Here is a 19122-nt window from a genome sequence, read left to right as displayed (position 1 = left end):
TAGTTGTTTCACAATCAATGAACTGGCTATTAGACGACATGCCAATAAAAGGGACCACTCCTTTGCATGCGTTAAAGCTCTTTAGATTTGAAAGGATCTTGCAGGCGGACTGAGAGCCTATTTGACAAGATGTCAGCATCCATCATGTTAATGCACTTACTTAATATGATTAATATGATAGGGAACTCAGGTCGACCGCCACCACCAGTCCCGGTCACAGTGGAGAACGAGGAGAGTGTTTGCAGAGCCTGCCACTGTTCACGTTACCTTAAAGTGAGAGGCCGAGAACTACTTCAGAAGAAGCAGTGAAGTTTTAATGTTAGAAAGGAGGGAGCAAAATCATTATTTGCATATGACAGGATTTCCACTTCTAGAAGGCCTAGCTTAATAAAACTGAAAAAGGAAGGTATGAGTTCAATAAAGTCTCTGGTTACACTTATACCAGACTTGAAAGCTTTCTTTATATACATGTAATATCCAGCTATAAAACAGAATGGAAAAGGGCCCCGTTTCCAACAGCAGGTACCCAGCAGGAACCAGAACGTGCAGGAGCTAAGTGGAAGAAATGGCCATACTCTTCTGAGGAAAAGAAAAGGAGTTCACAGACAGCAGATTCTTGAACAAAAAACCCCTGAGAACTTAAATATATATTTATCTATTTTTTTTCCAAAATCAAAGTACATATTTTAAATAATTCCTGCCCTGGCTGGTGTGTCTCAGTGGATTGAGCGCTGGCCTGTGAACCAAAGGGTTGCTGGTTCGATTCCCAGCCAGGGTTTCAGGCCAGGTCCCCAGTAGGGGGTGCACAAGAGCGCCCTAGATTGGACGTTTCTCTCCCTCCATTTCCTTCTCTCTAAAAATAAAGATTAAAAAACCCTTTAATAACAAATAAGATAAAATAATTCCAATCACATGCAATGGAATTTTTCTGAACTTGAAAGAATGTTTTGTTTGAAAGAATAAGCACATGACCGTAGGCAGAAAAAGCTAAAAAAGCTGAGCACTAGGGGAGAATCTTCTTCCACATACTAAGCTGTCATAAAAAGCCTCAGCAATTCAAGTCATGGTATGACCCTGAGGTAGACAGATCAGGAGACAGAAAAGAGCAATCCAGAAACAGATCCAATGCAAAGAGAAACTCAGAATAAGAGGAATGTGGAAACTTACAGTCGGTGTTGGTGCAGGTGAGTGCTGGGGTGTTTAGTAAATCTTTTGAAGACATCTGAATATTTGGAAATACAGAGGTGGATCTCCACAGCTTTTTTCCCTCTACCAGAGTAAATCCCACCAAAAATGGATTGAGAATTTAAATGTTTAAAAAATGAAACTGTGAAGTACTGATGAATACTTGGGTAGGTATCTAGAGGTGGGGAGAATTTCTAAGCCAACACCAAAGCCAGACACCTGTGCAAAAAGGAATAGATGGGTGAATTTGATTATGTGAGTTCAAGACTACGGCTGGGTGAAGTACCACAAATAAAGTTAAAAGACAAAGAGTAAATTGGGGACAAATGGCACAGGCAAAACGTTACTATTTCTGGTATGACATGCATACGACACTCCACATGTCCCTTCGTGTAATGGGTATTCCAGCACATAAAATATCTACATGAAAGATATAAGAAGAAATTTTGCACGAACGTATGCCAGCATTTCCTAGTGGTTACCGCTGGGCCGTGAGGCAGAGCAGGTGATTGTGCCAAGAAGAATGGACACTCCTCCCAGGCAGGGCGGGAGCAACAGGACCTCCTCTTCCTGTCCCAACACCTGGAACTTTCTGGAAGCGAGGCTCTGCTGCGTGCTCCCCAGGGGCAGGGCCAAAATCTGCCCCATCTTTGGGCCCCTTGGTCCCTTACCACATCTCTGTGCAGAGGAGGCCTGGGCTGCATTAAGAAGGGTCAGGCTTTTGTAATGGAGAATGCTTTCATAGTGGAGGAGGTACTAGGAGACACATTTCTAGGTGGGACTTTCACGAACGTGGCGTGTTGAGGAGCAGCACCGGCCTCTCCCCTCCGCAGCGGTCTGCGTGGTAGGGTCTGCAGCAGCTCTCACCCTCCCGGTGCAGCCCCACCTGTCCTGCCCAGAGGTTCTCTCTGCTCAGCCCCAGATACCGGGAGCCCCAGTTTTCTTCCGTCCCTGCTGGAAAAGCTGTGGAAAACTGCATTTGCCTGTTGAGTCCGTGCAAACAGGACAGCGCTCGCTGCTCTGCAAGGCCCTCCTACACCTCTCCCGGAGGAAAACTGAAACCTGGGGAAGACCTCTCAACGTACAACTCTGACCCCCTCGCCACTGCAGGATCCCACACGCAGCTGTCACGGTCTCACACTGACACCTCCCTGGGTAAAGGCGAACCTTCATTTGCGAGACACGCATACATAGTGGACAAAACATAGGCATGGCCTCATGATAGACCAGGCTCAAATCCCAGTGATGTTCTTTTCTAACTGCCTCATCCTGGAGCAGCAGGATCCTTCCAGTGCCTCAGTTTCCTCCTTTGTAAAATGGGTTGTAGTGGGTGATTATAACTACTCTTATCCCCTGGTTCACAGGCGGGTCCTCGCTCTCTGCCCAGAGTTCCTGCTAACAAGATCATGCAGGTTGGGAGTCTTTGCTAAAACTTAGGCCCCTCGAGTACCAGAAACTCACCCCCCTCATCTCCCCTCCCGAATTCGCCCCAGGTCCTGAGCCATGCCTCTGGTGGGCCATGCGCATGTGAGGCTCCGTCACCTGTCCCACAGATCCTGGGAGCTCCTCAAAAGCAGAGGTGGCCTCGTGGTGTCCCCCAACACACGGCCAAAGCTTCCAGATGGCCCATGTGCGTTGACGCCTGTCTTTATTCTAATCTTCCTGTATCCTCCAGCCTGCAGACTGCTGCTCTACGTCTCCCTTCTATCTCAGAAAGGAGCGAGTGCAAAAGAAGGAAAGGCAGCCAGTGACGGACGAGTCACAGGCCAAGCTGGCCTGGGAGGTTTCCTTTCTCAGCTGCTTTCTCTTCTCTCTTTCTCATTCCCCTACCCTTACCCTCCTACACTATTTCATTTGAATTCTTGTCTCAGGATTTACTTCTGGGAAAACCTACCCAGACACAGGTGTCACTCTGGGCTCGTTTAAAGAACCCCCAGGGGAGAAGATTTCCAAGCTCCGTGCGGTTACAGCTCACATTCTCAGCCCTCCCAAGGGCCTGCAGTCCTGGGGCCACTGCAGACACCTACATGGACAGAGGATGCTCCGGCAGGACAGAGCGTCTGGCTTCAAAGCTGGAGGGAGTACAAGGAACCCTGTGGGCGGGCATGGCCTGGTCCATCAGCTGTCACCCCTAAAAGGCGCTGACACAAAGCTGGCCCATCAGTGATGAGCTTCAGCACCAGAGGACTGAAGTCACACCTCAGGTCAGGCCTGAGCCCACAGAGAAGACTCTGTCACCAGGTGGGGGTAGCATTTCTCCACTTCTCTGATCCTTGCTGGTTTGCCTTTCCAGGGAGATGAGAAATGAGCATACCTCTCCAAATCATGACACTGTCTAAAAAGAGAACTCAGCTCTTTAACACTACCAATGCGACATAAAGTTTAACAAAACTGACACAGGAACCATACAGGACACAGAAAGACAGAGCTATTCTTCATCTACCTCCATATGCATCCTGCATCCATTTGTTCCCCCAATGACCTTGAGATCCAACTACACCCCAGGCAGTGCTGTAAGTGTGAGGGACGAATCAGCGGATACGAAGTTGCTCCATACACAGGGAGGACCAAGGCAACCAGCCACGAACACACAGTACATCAGACCGTAGTAAGTTTGATGAAGAAAACCAGGGTAAAGGAATGAGACAGGAATGTTTGGAACAGTAGAGTATTTCTGGTCAGGTGATGTTTGAGCTGAGACAAGAAAGACCTGAGGAAGTGGGTCATGTGCATAGCTGGGGGAAGGGCCAGTGCAAAGGCCCTGAGGCAGGAACGAGATTTGTGTGTTGCAAGGAGCAGCTAGGAGGCCACTGTGGCTCCAGTGGAGAGGACGGGGGAGACTGGTAGGCGATGTGTTCAGCGCGGCAGCAATTGTGTCAGGTCTTGCAGAGCCTTACAGCATCTGTAAAGGGTAAGGTTTTACAATGAGATGGGAAGCCATGGGAGGGCTCTGAGCAAGGGAGGGTGAGGGGCAAGGGTGGAAACACAGAGACCAACTGTGGAGGAAGCTACCGCAGTCAATCCGCAGGCAGACGGAAGCAGGGGTGCTGGTGAAAGGCGATTGGATTCCAGATACACTCTGCAGATTCACCCAACAGGCCACTTGCGGCATTGACATGGTGTGTGAGAGAAAGACAGAAGCCAAGAAGGATGGAGCTGCTACTTCCTGCCAATGGAACAGGTTTGGGGGAATTAGGACCCCGTTTTTGGACTTGATAGGAATGTTCTCATTCAGACACATGTAAAAATTATGAATCCGTATACTTAACATGTAGGCACCTAACTCTATGTCAATTATACCTCAATTTAAAAAACATACTATTAAAGGTCTTTTACAAACAAACGAAGAAGGGAAGCGATTAGCTGTGCTAATAGTTGGAGAGCTGGGGATAGGTCCAAAAAGAAGACAGTGGAGAAAGACCACTGGCTTTAGCGAGGGGGAAGTTGTACCCGTCTCGTTCATTGCCTGCTACGACACAGTCAGGCTCAAAGGGGCTGCCTCTGGCCTAGGCAATCTCTTTCCTTTTCCTTACTGTGGACGGGCGCATTTTCTGTACCACCATCAGTCCCTGGCAGCTGTGCCTGTGGCTCCGCGTGGCCCTCTCCGCCCTGAGAAGAGAGCCCTCTGACCACTGAGCTGCCCCGAGACTTTTGTTTGGATCCCAGCTTTGCACTTCTCTGTCTTCTCCAGCACACATGTACCAGCTGGCTTTTTGTCCTTTATGCAGGAATCCACCTCCTTGCTTCCTGCACAGTGAGCTCCTAGGTGACTGTCATTTTTAAATGCAGCGCTAGGGAGAAGCAGAATTCCCTCCAGTCATGGAGGCAGAGACTGACAACCTGGGAAATCAGACAACTGGCCCAGGTCAGTCTCTCAGCAAAGCAGCCAAGAGATTTCCTGGCAGACAAGACAATGAAAGCTGGGCCAGAGGGTGACGTTCACACCAACTCAGCCAGTTGTGTGAGCTCAGTCTCCTTAACCTTTAAGAGTCTTGAGCATAAGATGGTTGTGTTCCCTTAGCCTTGTGAGTCTTGGTTCCCTCCTCTACACAGGGGGAATAAGAGCGCCCATCTCACGGGGCCGTGGGGAGGGTTCGGGGGGACAAAGTGCCCAGCACAGGGCTTGGAGGACACTCCCAAAACGCCTGCTTCCCTGCCCACTCAGTGAGCGGCTCCATGTCTGCCCAGGGCGAACGGAAGCACCATCAGCCCCTGGCTCCAGGTGCATTTCATGTCCTCTTCAATGTCTTGGTGAGTCACCAAGTTAGAGGACCTCAAGTCAGGACCTATACAGCCTCCCTCAGATTTCACTATGCACACCACTTCCCTAGTATCTTGTTAACAAGCCAAGGTCTGGGGTCTGAATTCTAACAAGCTCCCAGGCGAACACCATGCTGCTGGTCCATGGACCGTATTCCGAGGGGTGAGATCACATGACACAAAGAGCAGAACAAATGCATCACAAATAAATACAATTGTGCTGTGGCTGCCACCTCCACCGAAACCTAATGTTTAGACCTAGTGCAACAATAATTCGACACTGGGCTCATTGCACAGCAGTGCGGGCCTGGGCTCCACATTTTAGGACAGAAGATGCTACCCAAGAGACGGAGGAGAGGTGGATAAACCGAACAGGGAAGAAGGGGCTGGAGTACACATGCCGCACAGTCAGAAGGACAGGGGACCACACTGGCCTTCCACGAGTGGACTGGCCTAGATACAGAGCTGGGGCACCTCTGTCAGAGCCCGACGTCCAACTACATTGAGATTATCATCGGACTGGCTTCATCTTGTGAAAATAAACGCATGTGTCAATGAAGACAGGCAAGGTGAACGGGCAGGATCACCTTACACCTTATCGGGACCTGACACCTGTGGAAGGAGCAGCCTCCCTCGCTGGGCACTGCTTGGAAACACAGACCTGAGTCACGTCACCTGTGGGTCCCCAGCGGGTGCTCTGCTATATCAATGTGGCAAAACCAGATCTCCCCAACAGGTATTCTTGAGGAGGATTTTAAAAAAATCCTAAATGCAGTAATGCAGAGCCTAAAGAATGCTGGCAGTATGAAAATAAGAGAGTAATTAATTATGGTGATCATTTCCTGTTTTTGATTGATCTTCCCCCCTTCCCTCTTTCTGCTAGGTACCTCAGAGACACATACTTGCCAAAGACCTCTTCTCCAAGATTCCTGCTCTGGCTGGCTCTGCTGATCCCTCCCAATGGCTGCTTCTCCCTTCCTCCCTGGTAACAGGGCCCGACTGAGTCTGGGGTTGCAATGTGCCCTGCTAAGAAAACTCATCTCCCAGCCTCCCGGGAGGCTGGGGGTGGCCATGTGACATGGTTCTGGCCAATGAGATGTCCATGGAAAATGCTGAATCTCCAGGAAAGCTCTTTGAAGGGGGACAAACCTGATCCTGGTCTTTCTGGCTACCTGAATGCAGCTGCGGTACGAGACGTGCAAACCAAGAAGCATCCATGGATGAAGAAAGGCTGAGTAAGAGACAGAGGAACTGGGTTCCCGAGGGCATCACCACTTGCTCACCTGCCCTCAAACGTCCAATTCTAGATTCATTTTTACAAAAGAAAAATCAAAATGTCATTAGGATCAGCTGCTAAAAGTTAGCTTTTCCGTCCCATGCTGCCAAACACATTCCTAACTGATTTTTAAACCTAGCTGCTTACTTCCCTTGCTTAGGAGACCAGGGTGGGCTGGCTGGTTAACCTCAGGTGCCTGGGCAGGAACAACGCCAGTGGCCATCACTCAGCAGGGGCCACAGAGCCCTCGACTCTGTGTGAGCCTGGCTGCAAAGGGACCACATGCTGGCTCTGCCAGCTGGGCTGTAATGGGCTGCCGCTGGGCACTCGTGCTCTCTGTGAAATTCCATGGGCATCTGTGCTGCTCCCCAAATTCAGAGGTGGCAGAAATATTCTGCGGGCCACTGACACTGAGAACACCCCACAAACTCTCTGAGAGCTCAGAGATCTCGGTCAATAGGCTTGCAACGTGCCCTTCAGAACACGGAGGGAACCAGCTGACGGTAACTGTACTGCAGCAAACACTTCCAGTGGCCTCCCCACAGGCCCCCTTGGGCCCCCTTCATGTGCCCTCTCTCTGGCTTCAGTTTGCATTGGCTTCCAACAGCCAGCACCTGCGGACCTTCTTTGGCGGCCCGCGCTCTCGCTGCCAGAGCTCTGTCCAAACCTCACCCTCAGAGGGTAGAAAGTGCCTGGAACATTTATTCCTCTGTAAGTGGCCCTTGTGGGAGAACAAAAGCCCAGCGTCCAGGACTTGAGATGGGGCGGAGCTGGGGCATGCACTTTAGAGCCCCCCCTTGCAGGTGTGGGTTGAGGCCACCCTCGGTGGTCCTTTGCCTGGGACTGTACCCCCTCCATGTCTCCCCGGGAGAACCTGGCATGAATCCTCACCTCAGAATCTGCTTTGGGGAAACCTAGCCTGAGACACCTACCGACTTCTTGATTTTTTTTAAAGTTTTCTTTTATTTGCCTTAGCTTAGCAGAGCATTTTCATGGCTTTCTTTTTAAGAGGTGCGATGCTGCTTTATGAAAACGATTTCAAATCCAAAACTCCCCTTTTCCCCTTAGAGAAGAAAATTATTGAATTGCCATTTTGCAGTTCATTAGAAAAAAAAATGCCCAGAGATTTAACACATGTTGTCTAAGCTCCCCCACCATAGACGTGCCCAAGTCCCGTGCAGCTCTGGGAAACGTCCTTCTTCATTGATCCTTGTCATAGCTACAGTTCTGTTGACATTTCTACAGCAAAACGCAGCCTTCCTTCCAAAAGCAGTGAATACACAAATGAAGCTTTTCATATATGTGAAAACTGAGCCCCGCCGGGGAACACTGGGGCCACGTTGTGACTGGAAACGAGCATCTGGGTTTCTCCACCACTTCCTCACTGCCCACGGCCACAGGAAGGACCCGGCCCTTCTCCGGGGCACAGTTACCCTCTGAGTCAGGATCTCTCTGATGGCGGGGCCAGGGGATGCTAATTCAATGGCTACAGGTAATGCCAGGTGAGGAACTAAAAGCCTGGCGTGGCTGGGGTTTGTGGTCCCCACCACCCACTCCTGTCCTCCTGAGGAAGGGCAGGGCCAGTAGAAACGACTCAGAAATGCCACAGGTCTCTGGGGAATGTGGAGTTTACCTTTGATAGGCCGGATGGGAAGACCAACCTTGCAAGGGGAAGAGCTCGCTGCTGTTAGAGCCTCACCTGGGCTGGGCGCCAGGTGAGGTTTTTCTGCCTGGCATTAGGCAGGAAGTTCAAGGTAAAGTCACCACGGGGTTTGGAGCACTGGATTAAACACAGGAAGGGGGTGGAAAAGACTTATTATTATTTTCTGAGTATCGATATCCACCCTTAGGGTTCTCTTACAAGGGCAAGCAGCAAGTTCATTCATCATCTTAATGGCCCGGCTGAGATGACTATAAACATCTAAAGGGTTGCATTTTACTCGCGGCTACTATTAACTTGACAAGAGACACCGGAGAAAGCAGAACACAATGAAAATCAGCTCCTGCCAGGAACAAGACGGGTGGCAGAGGGGCCAAAGGCTCTGTGAAACCTGCTTGTGCAACTGAGGGCAAGGCGCACCCACCCCTGCAACCGACCCCTCTGCTGTGCGAGGGTGTTTGACTTCCGGGCCTCCCTGAATACAATCCACTTTGTTCCCGACCCTCTCCCGGCCCTGACCATTAGGAGCGGGTGGTGGGGACCACAAACCCCAGCCACGCCAGGTTTTTAGTTCCACACCTGGCCTTACTTGTGTGTGGATGCGGCTTCTGTGGGGACTCTTCTGTCTGAGAACAGGCCAGGGCACTCCCCCAAATATAAAGGAAGACAAACACGCAAGTGTCTATCTTTCTTGCTCTGTCCAGGTTAGAAACGGGATAGGTTTTATCGCCTGGCGCCATCCTATGCTGTGTGCTTTGTACGTGAGAAGAGAGAAACCCGTGAGAGACGGGGCTGCCCTTTCTGTGGTAAAGGTAGGCAGAGATAAGCTGGAAGAATCGCTTTACAAGGAAAACAAACTTACAGGCCCTCTGTGACTCTCGTCATGAAGAATAAGCCACCTAAAAGCTGCTAGGGCTGACCTGGTGCTTTTCCACCCCCAAGTCAACTTGGAGGCCGAGTTTTATTTCAGGGCTCAAGGTGCTCATTCCTCAGAAAGAGCAAAACTGAGCTTTCCTTCCAGCAACTTCTAACATTGTCACCGCCCCCCACCCCCACCACCACGAGGCCCTGTCACGGGAGAAAATAAAAGAACACAGGGCCCATCCCTCCATCTCAGCCTCTCAAAGAGATTAGACGGTGGTGCCACGTGTCATCAGCCGAATTCAGTGACTTACAACCAATGGAAGCTAGATGTGCTCAGAAGAAGGCTGGCCTCTTCCCCTTAGGAAGCCCAAGGCGAACCTCACTGTCTGACATCTCCTGTCTGTTTCCTCTCTCTTTGCTGTTCCTCCAGGGTATCTCCAGCCTCTGTCCTTCTGTTTCCTCAGGCCGGACAGACCCTCAGTCAAAACACGGATGGCCCATCCCTGCCCAGCTGATAAAGAACATGACTTTCTCCACCAGGCTGCTTAGAGGGGCCTGCCATGCCCCCACAGACTTTTGGGCCGGTTGATCTTCAAGATGTGGGACCCTGCCCTGCCATTGTTTCTGAAGTATGCCATTCTTCTCATTCTCTAAACTCTGACACCATTTACTGCATGCATCACATATTTGAACAATTATGTATCTTGGATTTTAAAAAGTCCACACCCCCAAACCAGAAATTCCAATATTTCAGCAAAAAGCCAATGAAATAAAAAATCAGCAAGCCTAATTGAAAACAAACAAATAAGAACCACAAAAGCTAACACAAACATTTATGGAACCGATATACTCGGATATTTACATTGTACATTAATTTTCATGTAATTTTATTTTTTGAAACAAAAGCAATTCATCAAATACAAATATGTCCCCTTTAACATGATCTCTGTTTTCTGACAGCACAAACACATGTGCATACATGTGTGTGTACACACACAGTCTTTTGTTATAACCAGGACTCACGATTTTTGATTTGAAGAAGAGCCAACACCCTCGGGTGCACACACTTTGCCTTATATTCTTGCTCTTCCCCCGCCGCCCACGCCCACCCCCACCCCCCGCACTTAATCTCGCTCTGGAGCAGAGGACCGATGTACGCTTCCTGAGTCGATGAATTAACTACACAGCATGTGCAAACACGTACAAGTAATTCGGCGTAGGCCTCATTTAGTTCTCAGCACATCTCACGTTACAGAGATGGAAACTGAGGCGCAGGGAGAAAACCCCTGGCCCGAGGTCAGGGTCAGCGAGAGACGGAGCCGGTGTTCACCTCAGCGTCTGACAGCAGCCAGAGCCTCCCGTGTCCCCTCCTCCCCTGAGGCTGCCTGTTGTCCTCCGCTCCTAAGAACTTCTAGAACAAAAACTCCGGCTTAGCTGCTTCTCAAAATCACTACAGAGTACAAACATTCCACCTGAATATAGTTTTCGAATCATCATTAGCTCCAAAAATTCCATGGATGTTTCTTGGGTTGGTCCTCTGTAATCACCTCCATCCCCTCCAAAATACACTCACACCTGAGGCCCTCAAAGGCCAGCTCTCTTGGGCTAGCTTATCTGCCAGCCAGGGATGGACAGGAGACACAGTCACGGCTGCAGATGAACTAGGTTTACCGGAAACTCAGAGCCACGTGATAAACAGGCAGGCTAGTAAATGGGACTAGAACATATGGAAAACAGCTAAGCTGGGGGTCACAAATTGGTGGCCTGCAGGCTGGATGCGGTCCGTCTACATGTTTTGTTTGGCCCATACAATGTTCAAAGAACATTTTAATTAGCTGCCAAAGTCATAACTTTTCACATAAAAATGTGGATTTCTGGCTTTTATTGAAAAATAGGAAGTCTGGCGGCACGGGCCGTGACTCCCACCTGACTACCAGCAACTCTGCCGAGAGTCAGACGAGGCTGGAATCCTCCGTTTTCCCAGGCTCCCCTGCTCCCCCGTGTCCCACACCTGGCCCCTTCTCCCAAGTCCGACCCCTGCCCTGCCCCACCCCCACAGACTACGAGGTGTGCGTCTCTAGTTCTCACGTTGGAACCGCAGTGAAGTTCTATTAGGCTGATTCACAACCTCTAGAAGTGTAGAAAGTGAGGTGCTCACGCTGGAGGCGTTTCCGAGGCTGCAGGCGTTTCCAGTGGGTGCTGGGAAGCCCTCCACCTCTTGTGGTGCTCCAGCCCGTGGCTGCATCTCTGCACCTGAGGACATCTTCCAGAACCCTGTGGGCCGCCCTGCTCACGCCCATAAGACAGAAGTAGTGGGGAAGGCATGCCCCTAGAAGGCCTCGCACATGGACTCTTTAGGAGAGGGTGTAAACTCCCCAGCTCCCTTCCCCCCTGAGGTTTGTAGTTTGCTCTGTTCCGCACATGGGCCCTTCAGGATTGAGCCCCATTGCACACTTCATTAGCTGCCTCCGCCTCCCTCCCAGCATTTTCTGCACTTCCTAAATAAGCTAATTGCCCTCGATTCTTTCCTTCAAGGTCAACATCTGGGACCAACATCAGAGACCCAGACCAAGAGAGCACTCACAGTGGAGAAGAGCCTGGGCCAAGGACTCTGTCCCAGTTGTCCCTTCTCTCCCGGCAGGGCCTCCTCTGTAACTGCATGGCAAGCTGCTGTGCCCCCTTTGCACCCAAAGGCCAGCTGGGAGCTTTCTTGCACTTGACTGGAAGCTTATACTCTGTCCATGTCTGTTTCCAAGTGCATCTTAACAGTCAACGCCCTGAAGATGTACTTGTGAACCCAGCGCCATCTTTGAGTTTCTCTCGCCCATTGGCCATGTGAAACATTCGGGAGTGCAAGATTCTGAACTGACAAGCAACTTTAGCACCAGTGCTCCCAAAACATCCTGAGGCCACCCACCAATAGGACTGACACTGGCCCTTTGTCCCACGTGGGCAGCCTCTTGCTANCCAAAGGCCAGCTGGGAGCTTTCTTGCACTTGACTGGAAGCTTATACTCTGTCCATGTCTGTTTCCAAGTGCATCTTAACAGTCAACGCCCTGAAGATGTACTTGTGAACCCAGCGCCATCTTTGAGTTTCTCTCGCCCATTGGCCATGTGAAACATTCGGGAGTGCAAGATTCTGAACTGACAAGCAACTTTAGCACCAGTGCTCCCAAAACGTCCTGAGGCCACCCACCAACAGGACTGACACTGGCCCTTTGTCCCACGTGGGCAGCCTCTTGCTAGACTTTCCATCTTTCCTCCTCTGCTTGCCTCTGGCCTCTCACCCCTGCACCAGCCCAGCTCTCTCCTTCACTACCCAAATAAATCGACCCACCCCACCCACCCGCCTTGGCTCTGTGATGTTGACACTAGCTCATGCCAACTTTTCAGAGGCCAACCATCAACCCTAGGCCTCTATCTAAGGATTTGGTCCAACCCAAATCCTTAAGACGAGCAGCTCCAATGATGACTTGCTTCATTTTATCACATCTGTGCTTCAGAGCAGCGTCTGGCACCCCTGCGGAGCAGTTGCGTGTCTTCACTTTCCCTGCTTGCTGGCGTAGCTTTCACCCACTGGGCTGCGGGCTCCCTGGGAACAGGGACCAGCTCTTGCCCATCTTCGTGTCTCCTAACAACTTGGCACTGCCCTGGCCCTTCCCAGGTCCTTACTAACCGCTGCCCAAACAAATCCATTCTGCTTCACAGAGGCAAGAAGAGCCAAAGTCGTTTGCGTCAAGAGGCATCACCTCCGCACGAAATCACAACTTGACTTTACCTTGACGCCGGGACCACATGTCTGTACAACTCCAGGGGCCCATTCACATTCTGTTTGGCGGCATGCGCTCTGGGGGTGTCAGTCCCATAGAGCCAGCCCAGTGTGGATGTGACCCTGGAGTTGTGGGATGCAGGGGCTCCCAAGTGTTTTCTTTACTCTTTCTTATTCTCTCTTTTAGCTGTACGCCCCTCCCCCGCCCCTCAGAGATCCCTGTCACTGCTCCACGGGAGACTATTGTGTGACCGTTATATGCTGCGCTCCAGCCAGCCAGCACACGCCAGCAGGCCCATCAACCAGCCGGAGAGCCACCAACAAATGAAGTCCCGCTTTATAGAGTGTTTTCAAGTTAGCTTTATACAGGCGAAAGGAGAGCCGACAGATGGTCCTCCATATATATACCACATTTTTACAAGCAGCCTTCCCTGGCAGGGTGTCCAACCTTTTGGCATCTCTGGGCCACACTGGAAGGAGAAGAGTTCTCTTGGGCCACACAGTGAATACACTGCGACATGTAATTGCAAAAAAAAAAAATACCCTCATAATGTTTAAATAAATTAATGATTTTGTGTTGGGCTGCATTCACAGCCAGGTTGCACAGCCCTGCCTTAAAGGAAAGAATCAGGGGAGCAGCCTGGAGTTAGGATAGAAAAATCCATCTCAGGAGGTATTTTTTTTCTTCAGTCTCAGAAACTAATATGTCACTGATTGTGTGATGACAGAGGAGACCGGAGACCTTGGAGGCCTGGGCTCTGAGTTGCTCCGTGACATTGGACAGGCGGGATAGCCATCCACCAGCCACGCACGCACGTTACCTGGGCAGCTGAGGAGTCTGGACTCCTTTCTGAAGAGTGTGAAGTGGGGGGAGTGACAAGAGTAAGCTTCTTCTCAAATGTTGATGGTATAATTGATATTAGATGCTTATTCTTAATCTTTTAAATTATGTTCTTTACTGTGGCAATCATGTTTTTAATATTTGCTTAGTATTTTAAATATATGTAAAAATTTTTCTTGCTTATTTCGATGTTTCTTTGGTTTTGACACACTTTTCATTCAACAACTTCTCGAGGGCTTTATCTGTAACAATGTACCAGGAACGGTTTTATAGTGATTAAAGCTTCTACGTTTATTGTAGCAGATGCTGCCGGCACCTTGCCCACATTCTCCAGAGTCAACCAGAGGGTGGGTCACCTGACCCAGTCCCCTCCCAGGCCGATAGTGTCCCACATCCCCCAGCCTGAGTTGTTCACTCACCCCGGGGCATGTGGCTCATAGCTGGAGAAGGCCCCAAGTGCTGGAGAATTAAGGGTGGTGGAGTGATTTTCCATGGATGAGTGACAAGAGCTGGTGGATCAATCCTCACCCTGCAGGAGAACAGCTGTGAGCTGTGTTCCAGAGTCTGTCCCTCCGAGGGCCCGCAGCAGGACAGAATCCAAGCTACCTGCGGTGATCACCTGCTCATCTGTGTACACTGTCCTGCCTTTTCATCCATCCCTTCCCTGCTCAAACTCACCATTTCCACCCAGGGCCTCCTGAGACCACTGCCCAATAAACTGCCTTCACCTCAGTCATTGTTTCGGGGTCGACGTTTGTGGGGATCCAAACTAGGGAGGTGAATAGACTCTATGCATTCGTGTATCAGAGGATATCTTTTCCTTCACCACGGAGGGCCAGTGGGCTGGGTATAGAAGTCTTAATTCACAACAGAGCACACTAATTTTTGATATTAATATCACAGAAAAGAAGTCTGTAGAAAATGGGCATCTTTGTTTTCTGTTAGATAGTATTACTATTCTCACATCCTTAAAATAAAAAATCTCATAAAGCTGTGTGTACACATTAAACTGTTCTCAATATTTTTTTTCCCCTGGAATTTGCGGCACCCGTTCAGGACAATGGAGATCCTTCTTTGCTCGTGTGTTCTGTTTACAGCTGTTCTACCAGTTCTCTGCGGATTCTCCAGCCTCTGCCTTCCGTACCTGTGCTCTTCACTGTCATCCTTCTCCATCATTATGTTCTTTACTCTGAATTCTCAAATTTCAGATTCTCAGAGACCTTCTCAAATACGCCCTGCATGATAACGAGTCAATTTTCCATACTGCTAACCCTGCTCTTTCCCAGTTATAGCCCACGTTTTCATTCTGCCTTTGCTTTCTCGGTTTCATCATCATGTTTCCTTATCCCTTCCACAATCTTGACTTTTCCTTCCCGCTCGGTTTATTCCATTTCATCCCATTCTGTTGTTCTACTTACTCTCTGATCTTTCGTGGTTCTCACTTTTTCTTGAATTTCTTCAAGAACAAAAGTGAATGCTATGCAAAGTTTACTTTTGTTTTCCATTAACAATCTTCTTAACAGGTATGCCTTCCCTCTATACCTCGAGTTGTACTTTTCTTGGTTTTTCTGTTGGAGCCCTTTCGCAGGGCCCATGTTGGTTCTGTTCAGGTCTGCGCAGGGGTGGGCGGGCTCTCTTGGTTTCCCCTGGCTGTGCACCTGCGCGCTGTTAGGATTGTGTTCTGGGCTGAACGACACCATTTACACCCCAGTTACAGTCAGGGTTGGGCTCGTGAAAGGGGACCCTTTTATTCCTCTCCCTCCTCCTGCCACAGGGAAGGTCATCTCGTCCACCTGCTTGCCCAGGTGGTCTGGCCTCCATGGCTGCTCCGTGACGTATCTGTGCCCTGCCACCTCCCTCACACTCACGCTCACCACATCCCCAAGGGCCCCTGATGCCTTGTCAACTTCCCACCAAAGGGAAGCCTAGAGTTCCCTGTGCCAGAGGTTTTACCGGTTGTGGAAATTCAATGGCGAATATATACCAGGGATATATTCTCATTTTCTCCATAATCAGTGACAGTGGCTAATGACCTCCCTGTGTCCTTCTCAGGTACGTTGTCCTTGACTGACCAGAGCCCCCTCATCCAGAATGCCTGGGAGCTGACTAACCCAACCCCACAGCGGTGGCCAGTGATGCCAGAGGGGTGGAGAGGATGCTCCCCCCAATCCAAGAGAGGGCAATTCTGCTGAGTGATCTGTGGTCTAGAGCAGCGGTCCTCAACCTTTTTGTTTGGTGCCAGAGACTGGTTTTGGGGAAGACAATTTTTCCACAGACGGGTTGGGAGATGAGGAGACAGGAGGCAGAACTCAGGCAGTAATGGGAGCGAAGCTTCGCTCACTTGCCAGTGAGGCCTGGCTCCTAACAGGCCACGGACTGGTACTGGTCAGTGGCCTGCAGACTGGGGACCCCTGTTCTGGAGCATCCCTCCCTCTCTTCCGACCCTATAAATGAGCTAGCTTTTAGGACAGCACATCCCTACTCAGCCCTGTCCCTGTCCCCACCCTGCTTCTCTTCCCCTGGAGCACTCCTCCCACAAAGCAGATCCCGGGGTCGCAGGCAGTCAGGAGGAAATGGGGAAACGTGTGCAAAAGGCCTGTGTATAGTAGGTGGTCAATAAATGCTACCTCCCTCGAACAGTTTTAAGACTAAAAATACACACATTTGCTCATACCAATCTCTATAGAAGACATGCATCATAATATTATTTAATAGAGAACAAAACGGGAAATAATGAAATATCTAACAACAGGAATTTGTAGGTAATCCATAGTATATCTTATGATAGACTATTATGCAGTCTCCAAGCTAGAAAGAAAACCATGGTGAAGGGAAGTAAAGTAAGATAGAGGAGGGTATTTAGTTTAGGAACTGATACTACCCGGTCCTATATGCTGACACTGTGAGGCCGGCTCTGAACATTTCAGCAGACAACAGAGAGAACAAAGCCTAGTCACAAGGATGACTGTGTCTACAGGTAAAAATATGCCCGTTGTTCAGAAAAAGCACAGCTATTTGTAATTCTGAGACCAGAGAGAAAGTTCTCCCATGGGCCCTGAGTGAGAGGAATCTGTGCAATATGATGACCGGGTCACCAACCACACCCTCTCAGTTACTGTAGAAACGAGTTTCACAGGTCCCATCTCCGAGTAAACCTTTCTCCCCCCGCCCACCCCTGATGGGAAGATGGCATCACAGCCCAAGAAATCCTGTAAAAGAGACTCTGTGCGTGGGCAGAGATACCGAAACCCTACAGATGCCTGGTGCACTCTTGATGGGGCGGGGCCTGAACCAGGGACATTGTTTAGGGTGTAGAAGGTGAATGGAAAGCATGCCCTTCCGGCAGTCCTTCATTATTTTGGGGGGCCTCTCCTAACCCTGGAACTCCCAAAAGCTATTAAGCAACAGGAAGTTTGAGATGATCTCCTGCGAAGCTCTTGGAGCACGGCCTCTCTGGATGGCTCTATATGCTTCCGCTGCCTCCTAAACTGGGCAAGGCGGGCACGGTCCTGTCAGAACTATGGAGTCTGGCAGGAGACGTGCCTGGGCAGGAGAAAGGCTGCCAGCAGGTTCGAGGGTGCATCTGGTGCTCATCTGTGGGCAGGCCAACAACTCTCAGAAAGTGATTTTGGTTCCATTGTAACACAGATATCAAGGGGCTGCAGTTCAAGGCTATAGACACTAGGAAAAGCTGCAAAAAGTACCCATCAAGACACGCGGTGCAGTCATGGGGTAGAGGGAAGTCTGTTCCAAACCCCCCACCCCGTTCCACCTGCTGCCCGCCCAGAAGGCCCATCCTTTCCCTTCAAGGGTGGATCCTGGAGGCAGATTCCAAGACAGGAGGGAGCCCCAGCACCTGTGTCCTTCCTGAGCCCTGCAATTTAAACTCCCGTCCATTCAAATAAATTAATTCCCTCTAAAGAGCTCACTCCATTCATGGAAATAATTTAATTTCCTCCATTCACTCAAGTATGTCAGGAACAAATAAATGCGCCAAAGTGTGGGATGACGAGCATGACCCTCTGATGAAAGCATCAAGTGCATCGCTGGCAGCAACAGGCACGGTGAGCTACAACCTGGTTGTTCTCATCTCTGGTTGTTCGCGGCTACCAACTTAACACCGGAACTCTCCAGAACGTGTGTGTGCTGGAGACAGTGACCATGTACCACCTTAGAGAAGGGGCCAGACCTAAAGCCGCACAGAGTGGGTTTCATGAGCGAGAATGGGTGGGAGACAGTGGAAGACATCGATGCTGACATCTGATACTCTTCTCTGGCTGTACCAGCACACCTTCTCAGTCCGGGAGGAAAAAAATTCTCGTAGTCCCACATGGAGCCCTGACCTGCGTGGCTCCATTGGCTGGGCATCATCCCAGATGCTACTCTACATAACAAAATCGTCTTTGCAGAACCACCGCACGTTCTGAGCTATGATGAAAATCAACAAATGCGCTAGCTGGACTGAAGGCTCTCTTTTGGGGCACCCCCTTACCTTCTGCCACATGTTGATGAAGAAAAGCTCCCGGGAAACGTTGAAGGACACGTTGGCATCATAGGCATCGTCGCCGAGGTTGGAGATGGAGATGTTTAGGGAGATATTCTTCACAGCCCCCAGAGCTAGATACGGGGTTTTCTCATCAATGCTGCAATGAAAAAGGAACAGCAATGAATGCCCCAGAGCGCTCAGCTTTCACTAATACAACATGAGCCATTGCCGGGCAGCTGAGGGTGGGGGGCAGAAACTGCTCTCGGACTAGAACTACAAGTCCCAGAAGCCTCATGAAGCAGCCATACATTCTTAGATCCCATGAGCCTCAGTTTCTTCATCTAAGCCCAGGAGAGGTCTGGACTGCCTATCTCACTAGGCCATTCGGGGGCTCACATGAAATCTTGTACATCAAACCTGTACAATCATAAGACATTTAATAACCTAGACACAGAATGCGGTCAGGCATTCATTCATTCACATACTTTTTTAGTGCTTCCTGACCGCCCATGACTACTGTTCTAAGTGCTAGAGAAAGAACAGCAAACAAAATAGAGTTCTTGCCTGCTTGTAGCTTCAGGGACAGCAAACACAGACACAAAGAGGCAAACACACCGGTCAGATTGTGATAAGAGCTACAGCTATAACTTACAAAGGGGCAAGGAGAGAGAGTGCCAGATTGGAGGAAGACTGGGATACGACATTAAATGGGGTGGTGGTCAGGGAAGCTTCACTGACAAGGTGACCTTAGCCCAAGGAAGCAAAGGAGCAAGATACAAA

General features: G+C 50.0%; 1 protein-coding gene across 2 annotated transcripts in view; it reads right to left on the bottom strand.

Annotated features, from left to right (window-relative positions):
- The window catches only part of ITGA9 (integrin subunit alpha 9), a 309655-nt gene that overhangs the window by 88901 nt on the left and 201632 nt on the right, over positions 1 to 19122 (bottom strand). For both annotated transcript variants that reach the window (XM_037070767.1, XM_037070768.1), the window contains exon 18: positions 18349 to 18499. In XM_037070767.1, the coding sequence (XP_036926662.1) occupies positions 18349 to 18499 (151 nt within the window). The remainder of the gene's footprint in view (positions 1 to 18348; positions 18500 to 19122) is intronic.

This window comes from Sturnira hondurensis, unplaced genomic scaffold (assembly GCF_014824575.4).
Source record: "Sturnira hondurensis isolate 20B ecotype Veracruz unplaced genomic scaffold, ASM1482457v3 Scaffold0019006, whole genome shotgun sequence".
NCBI lineage: Eukaryota > Metazoa > Chordata > Mammalia > Chiroptera > Phyllostomidae > Sturnira > Sturnira hondurensis.
This window is presented reverse-complemented; position numbering and strand designations above follow the sequence as displayed.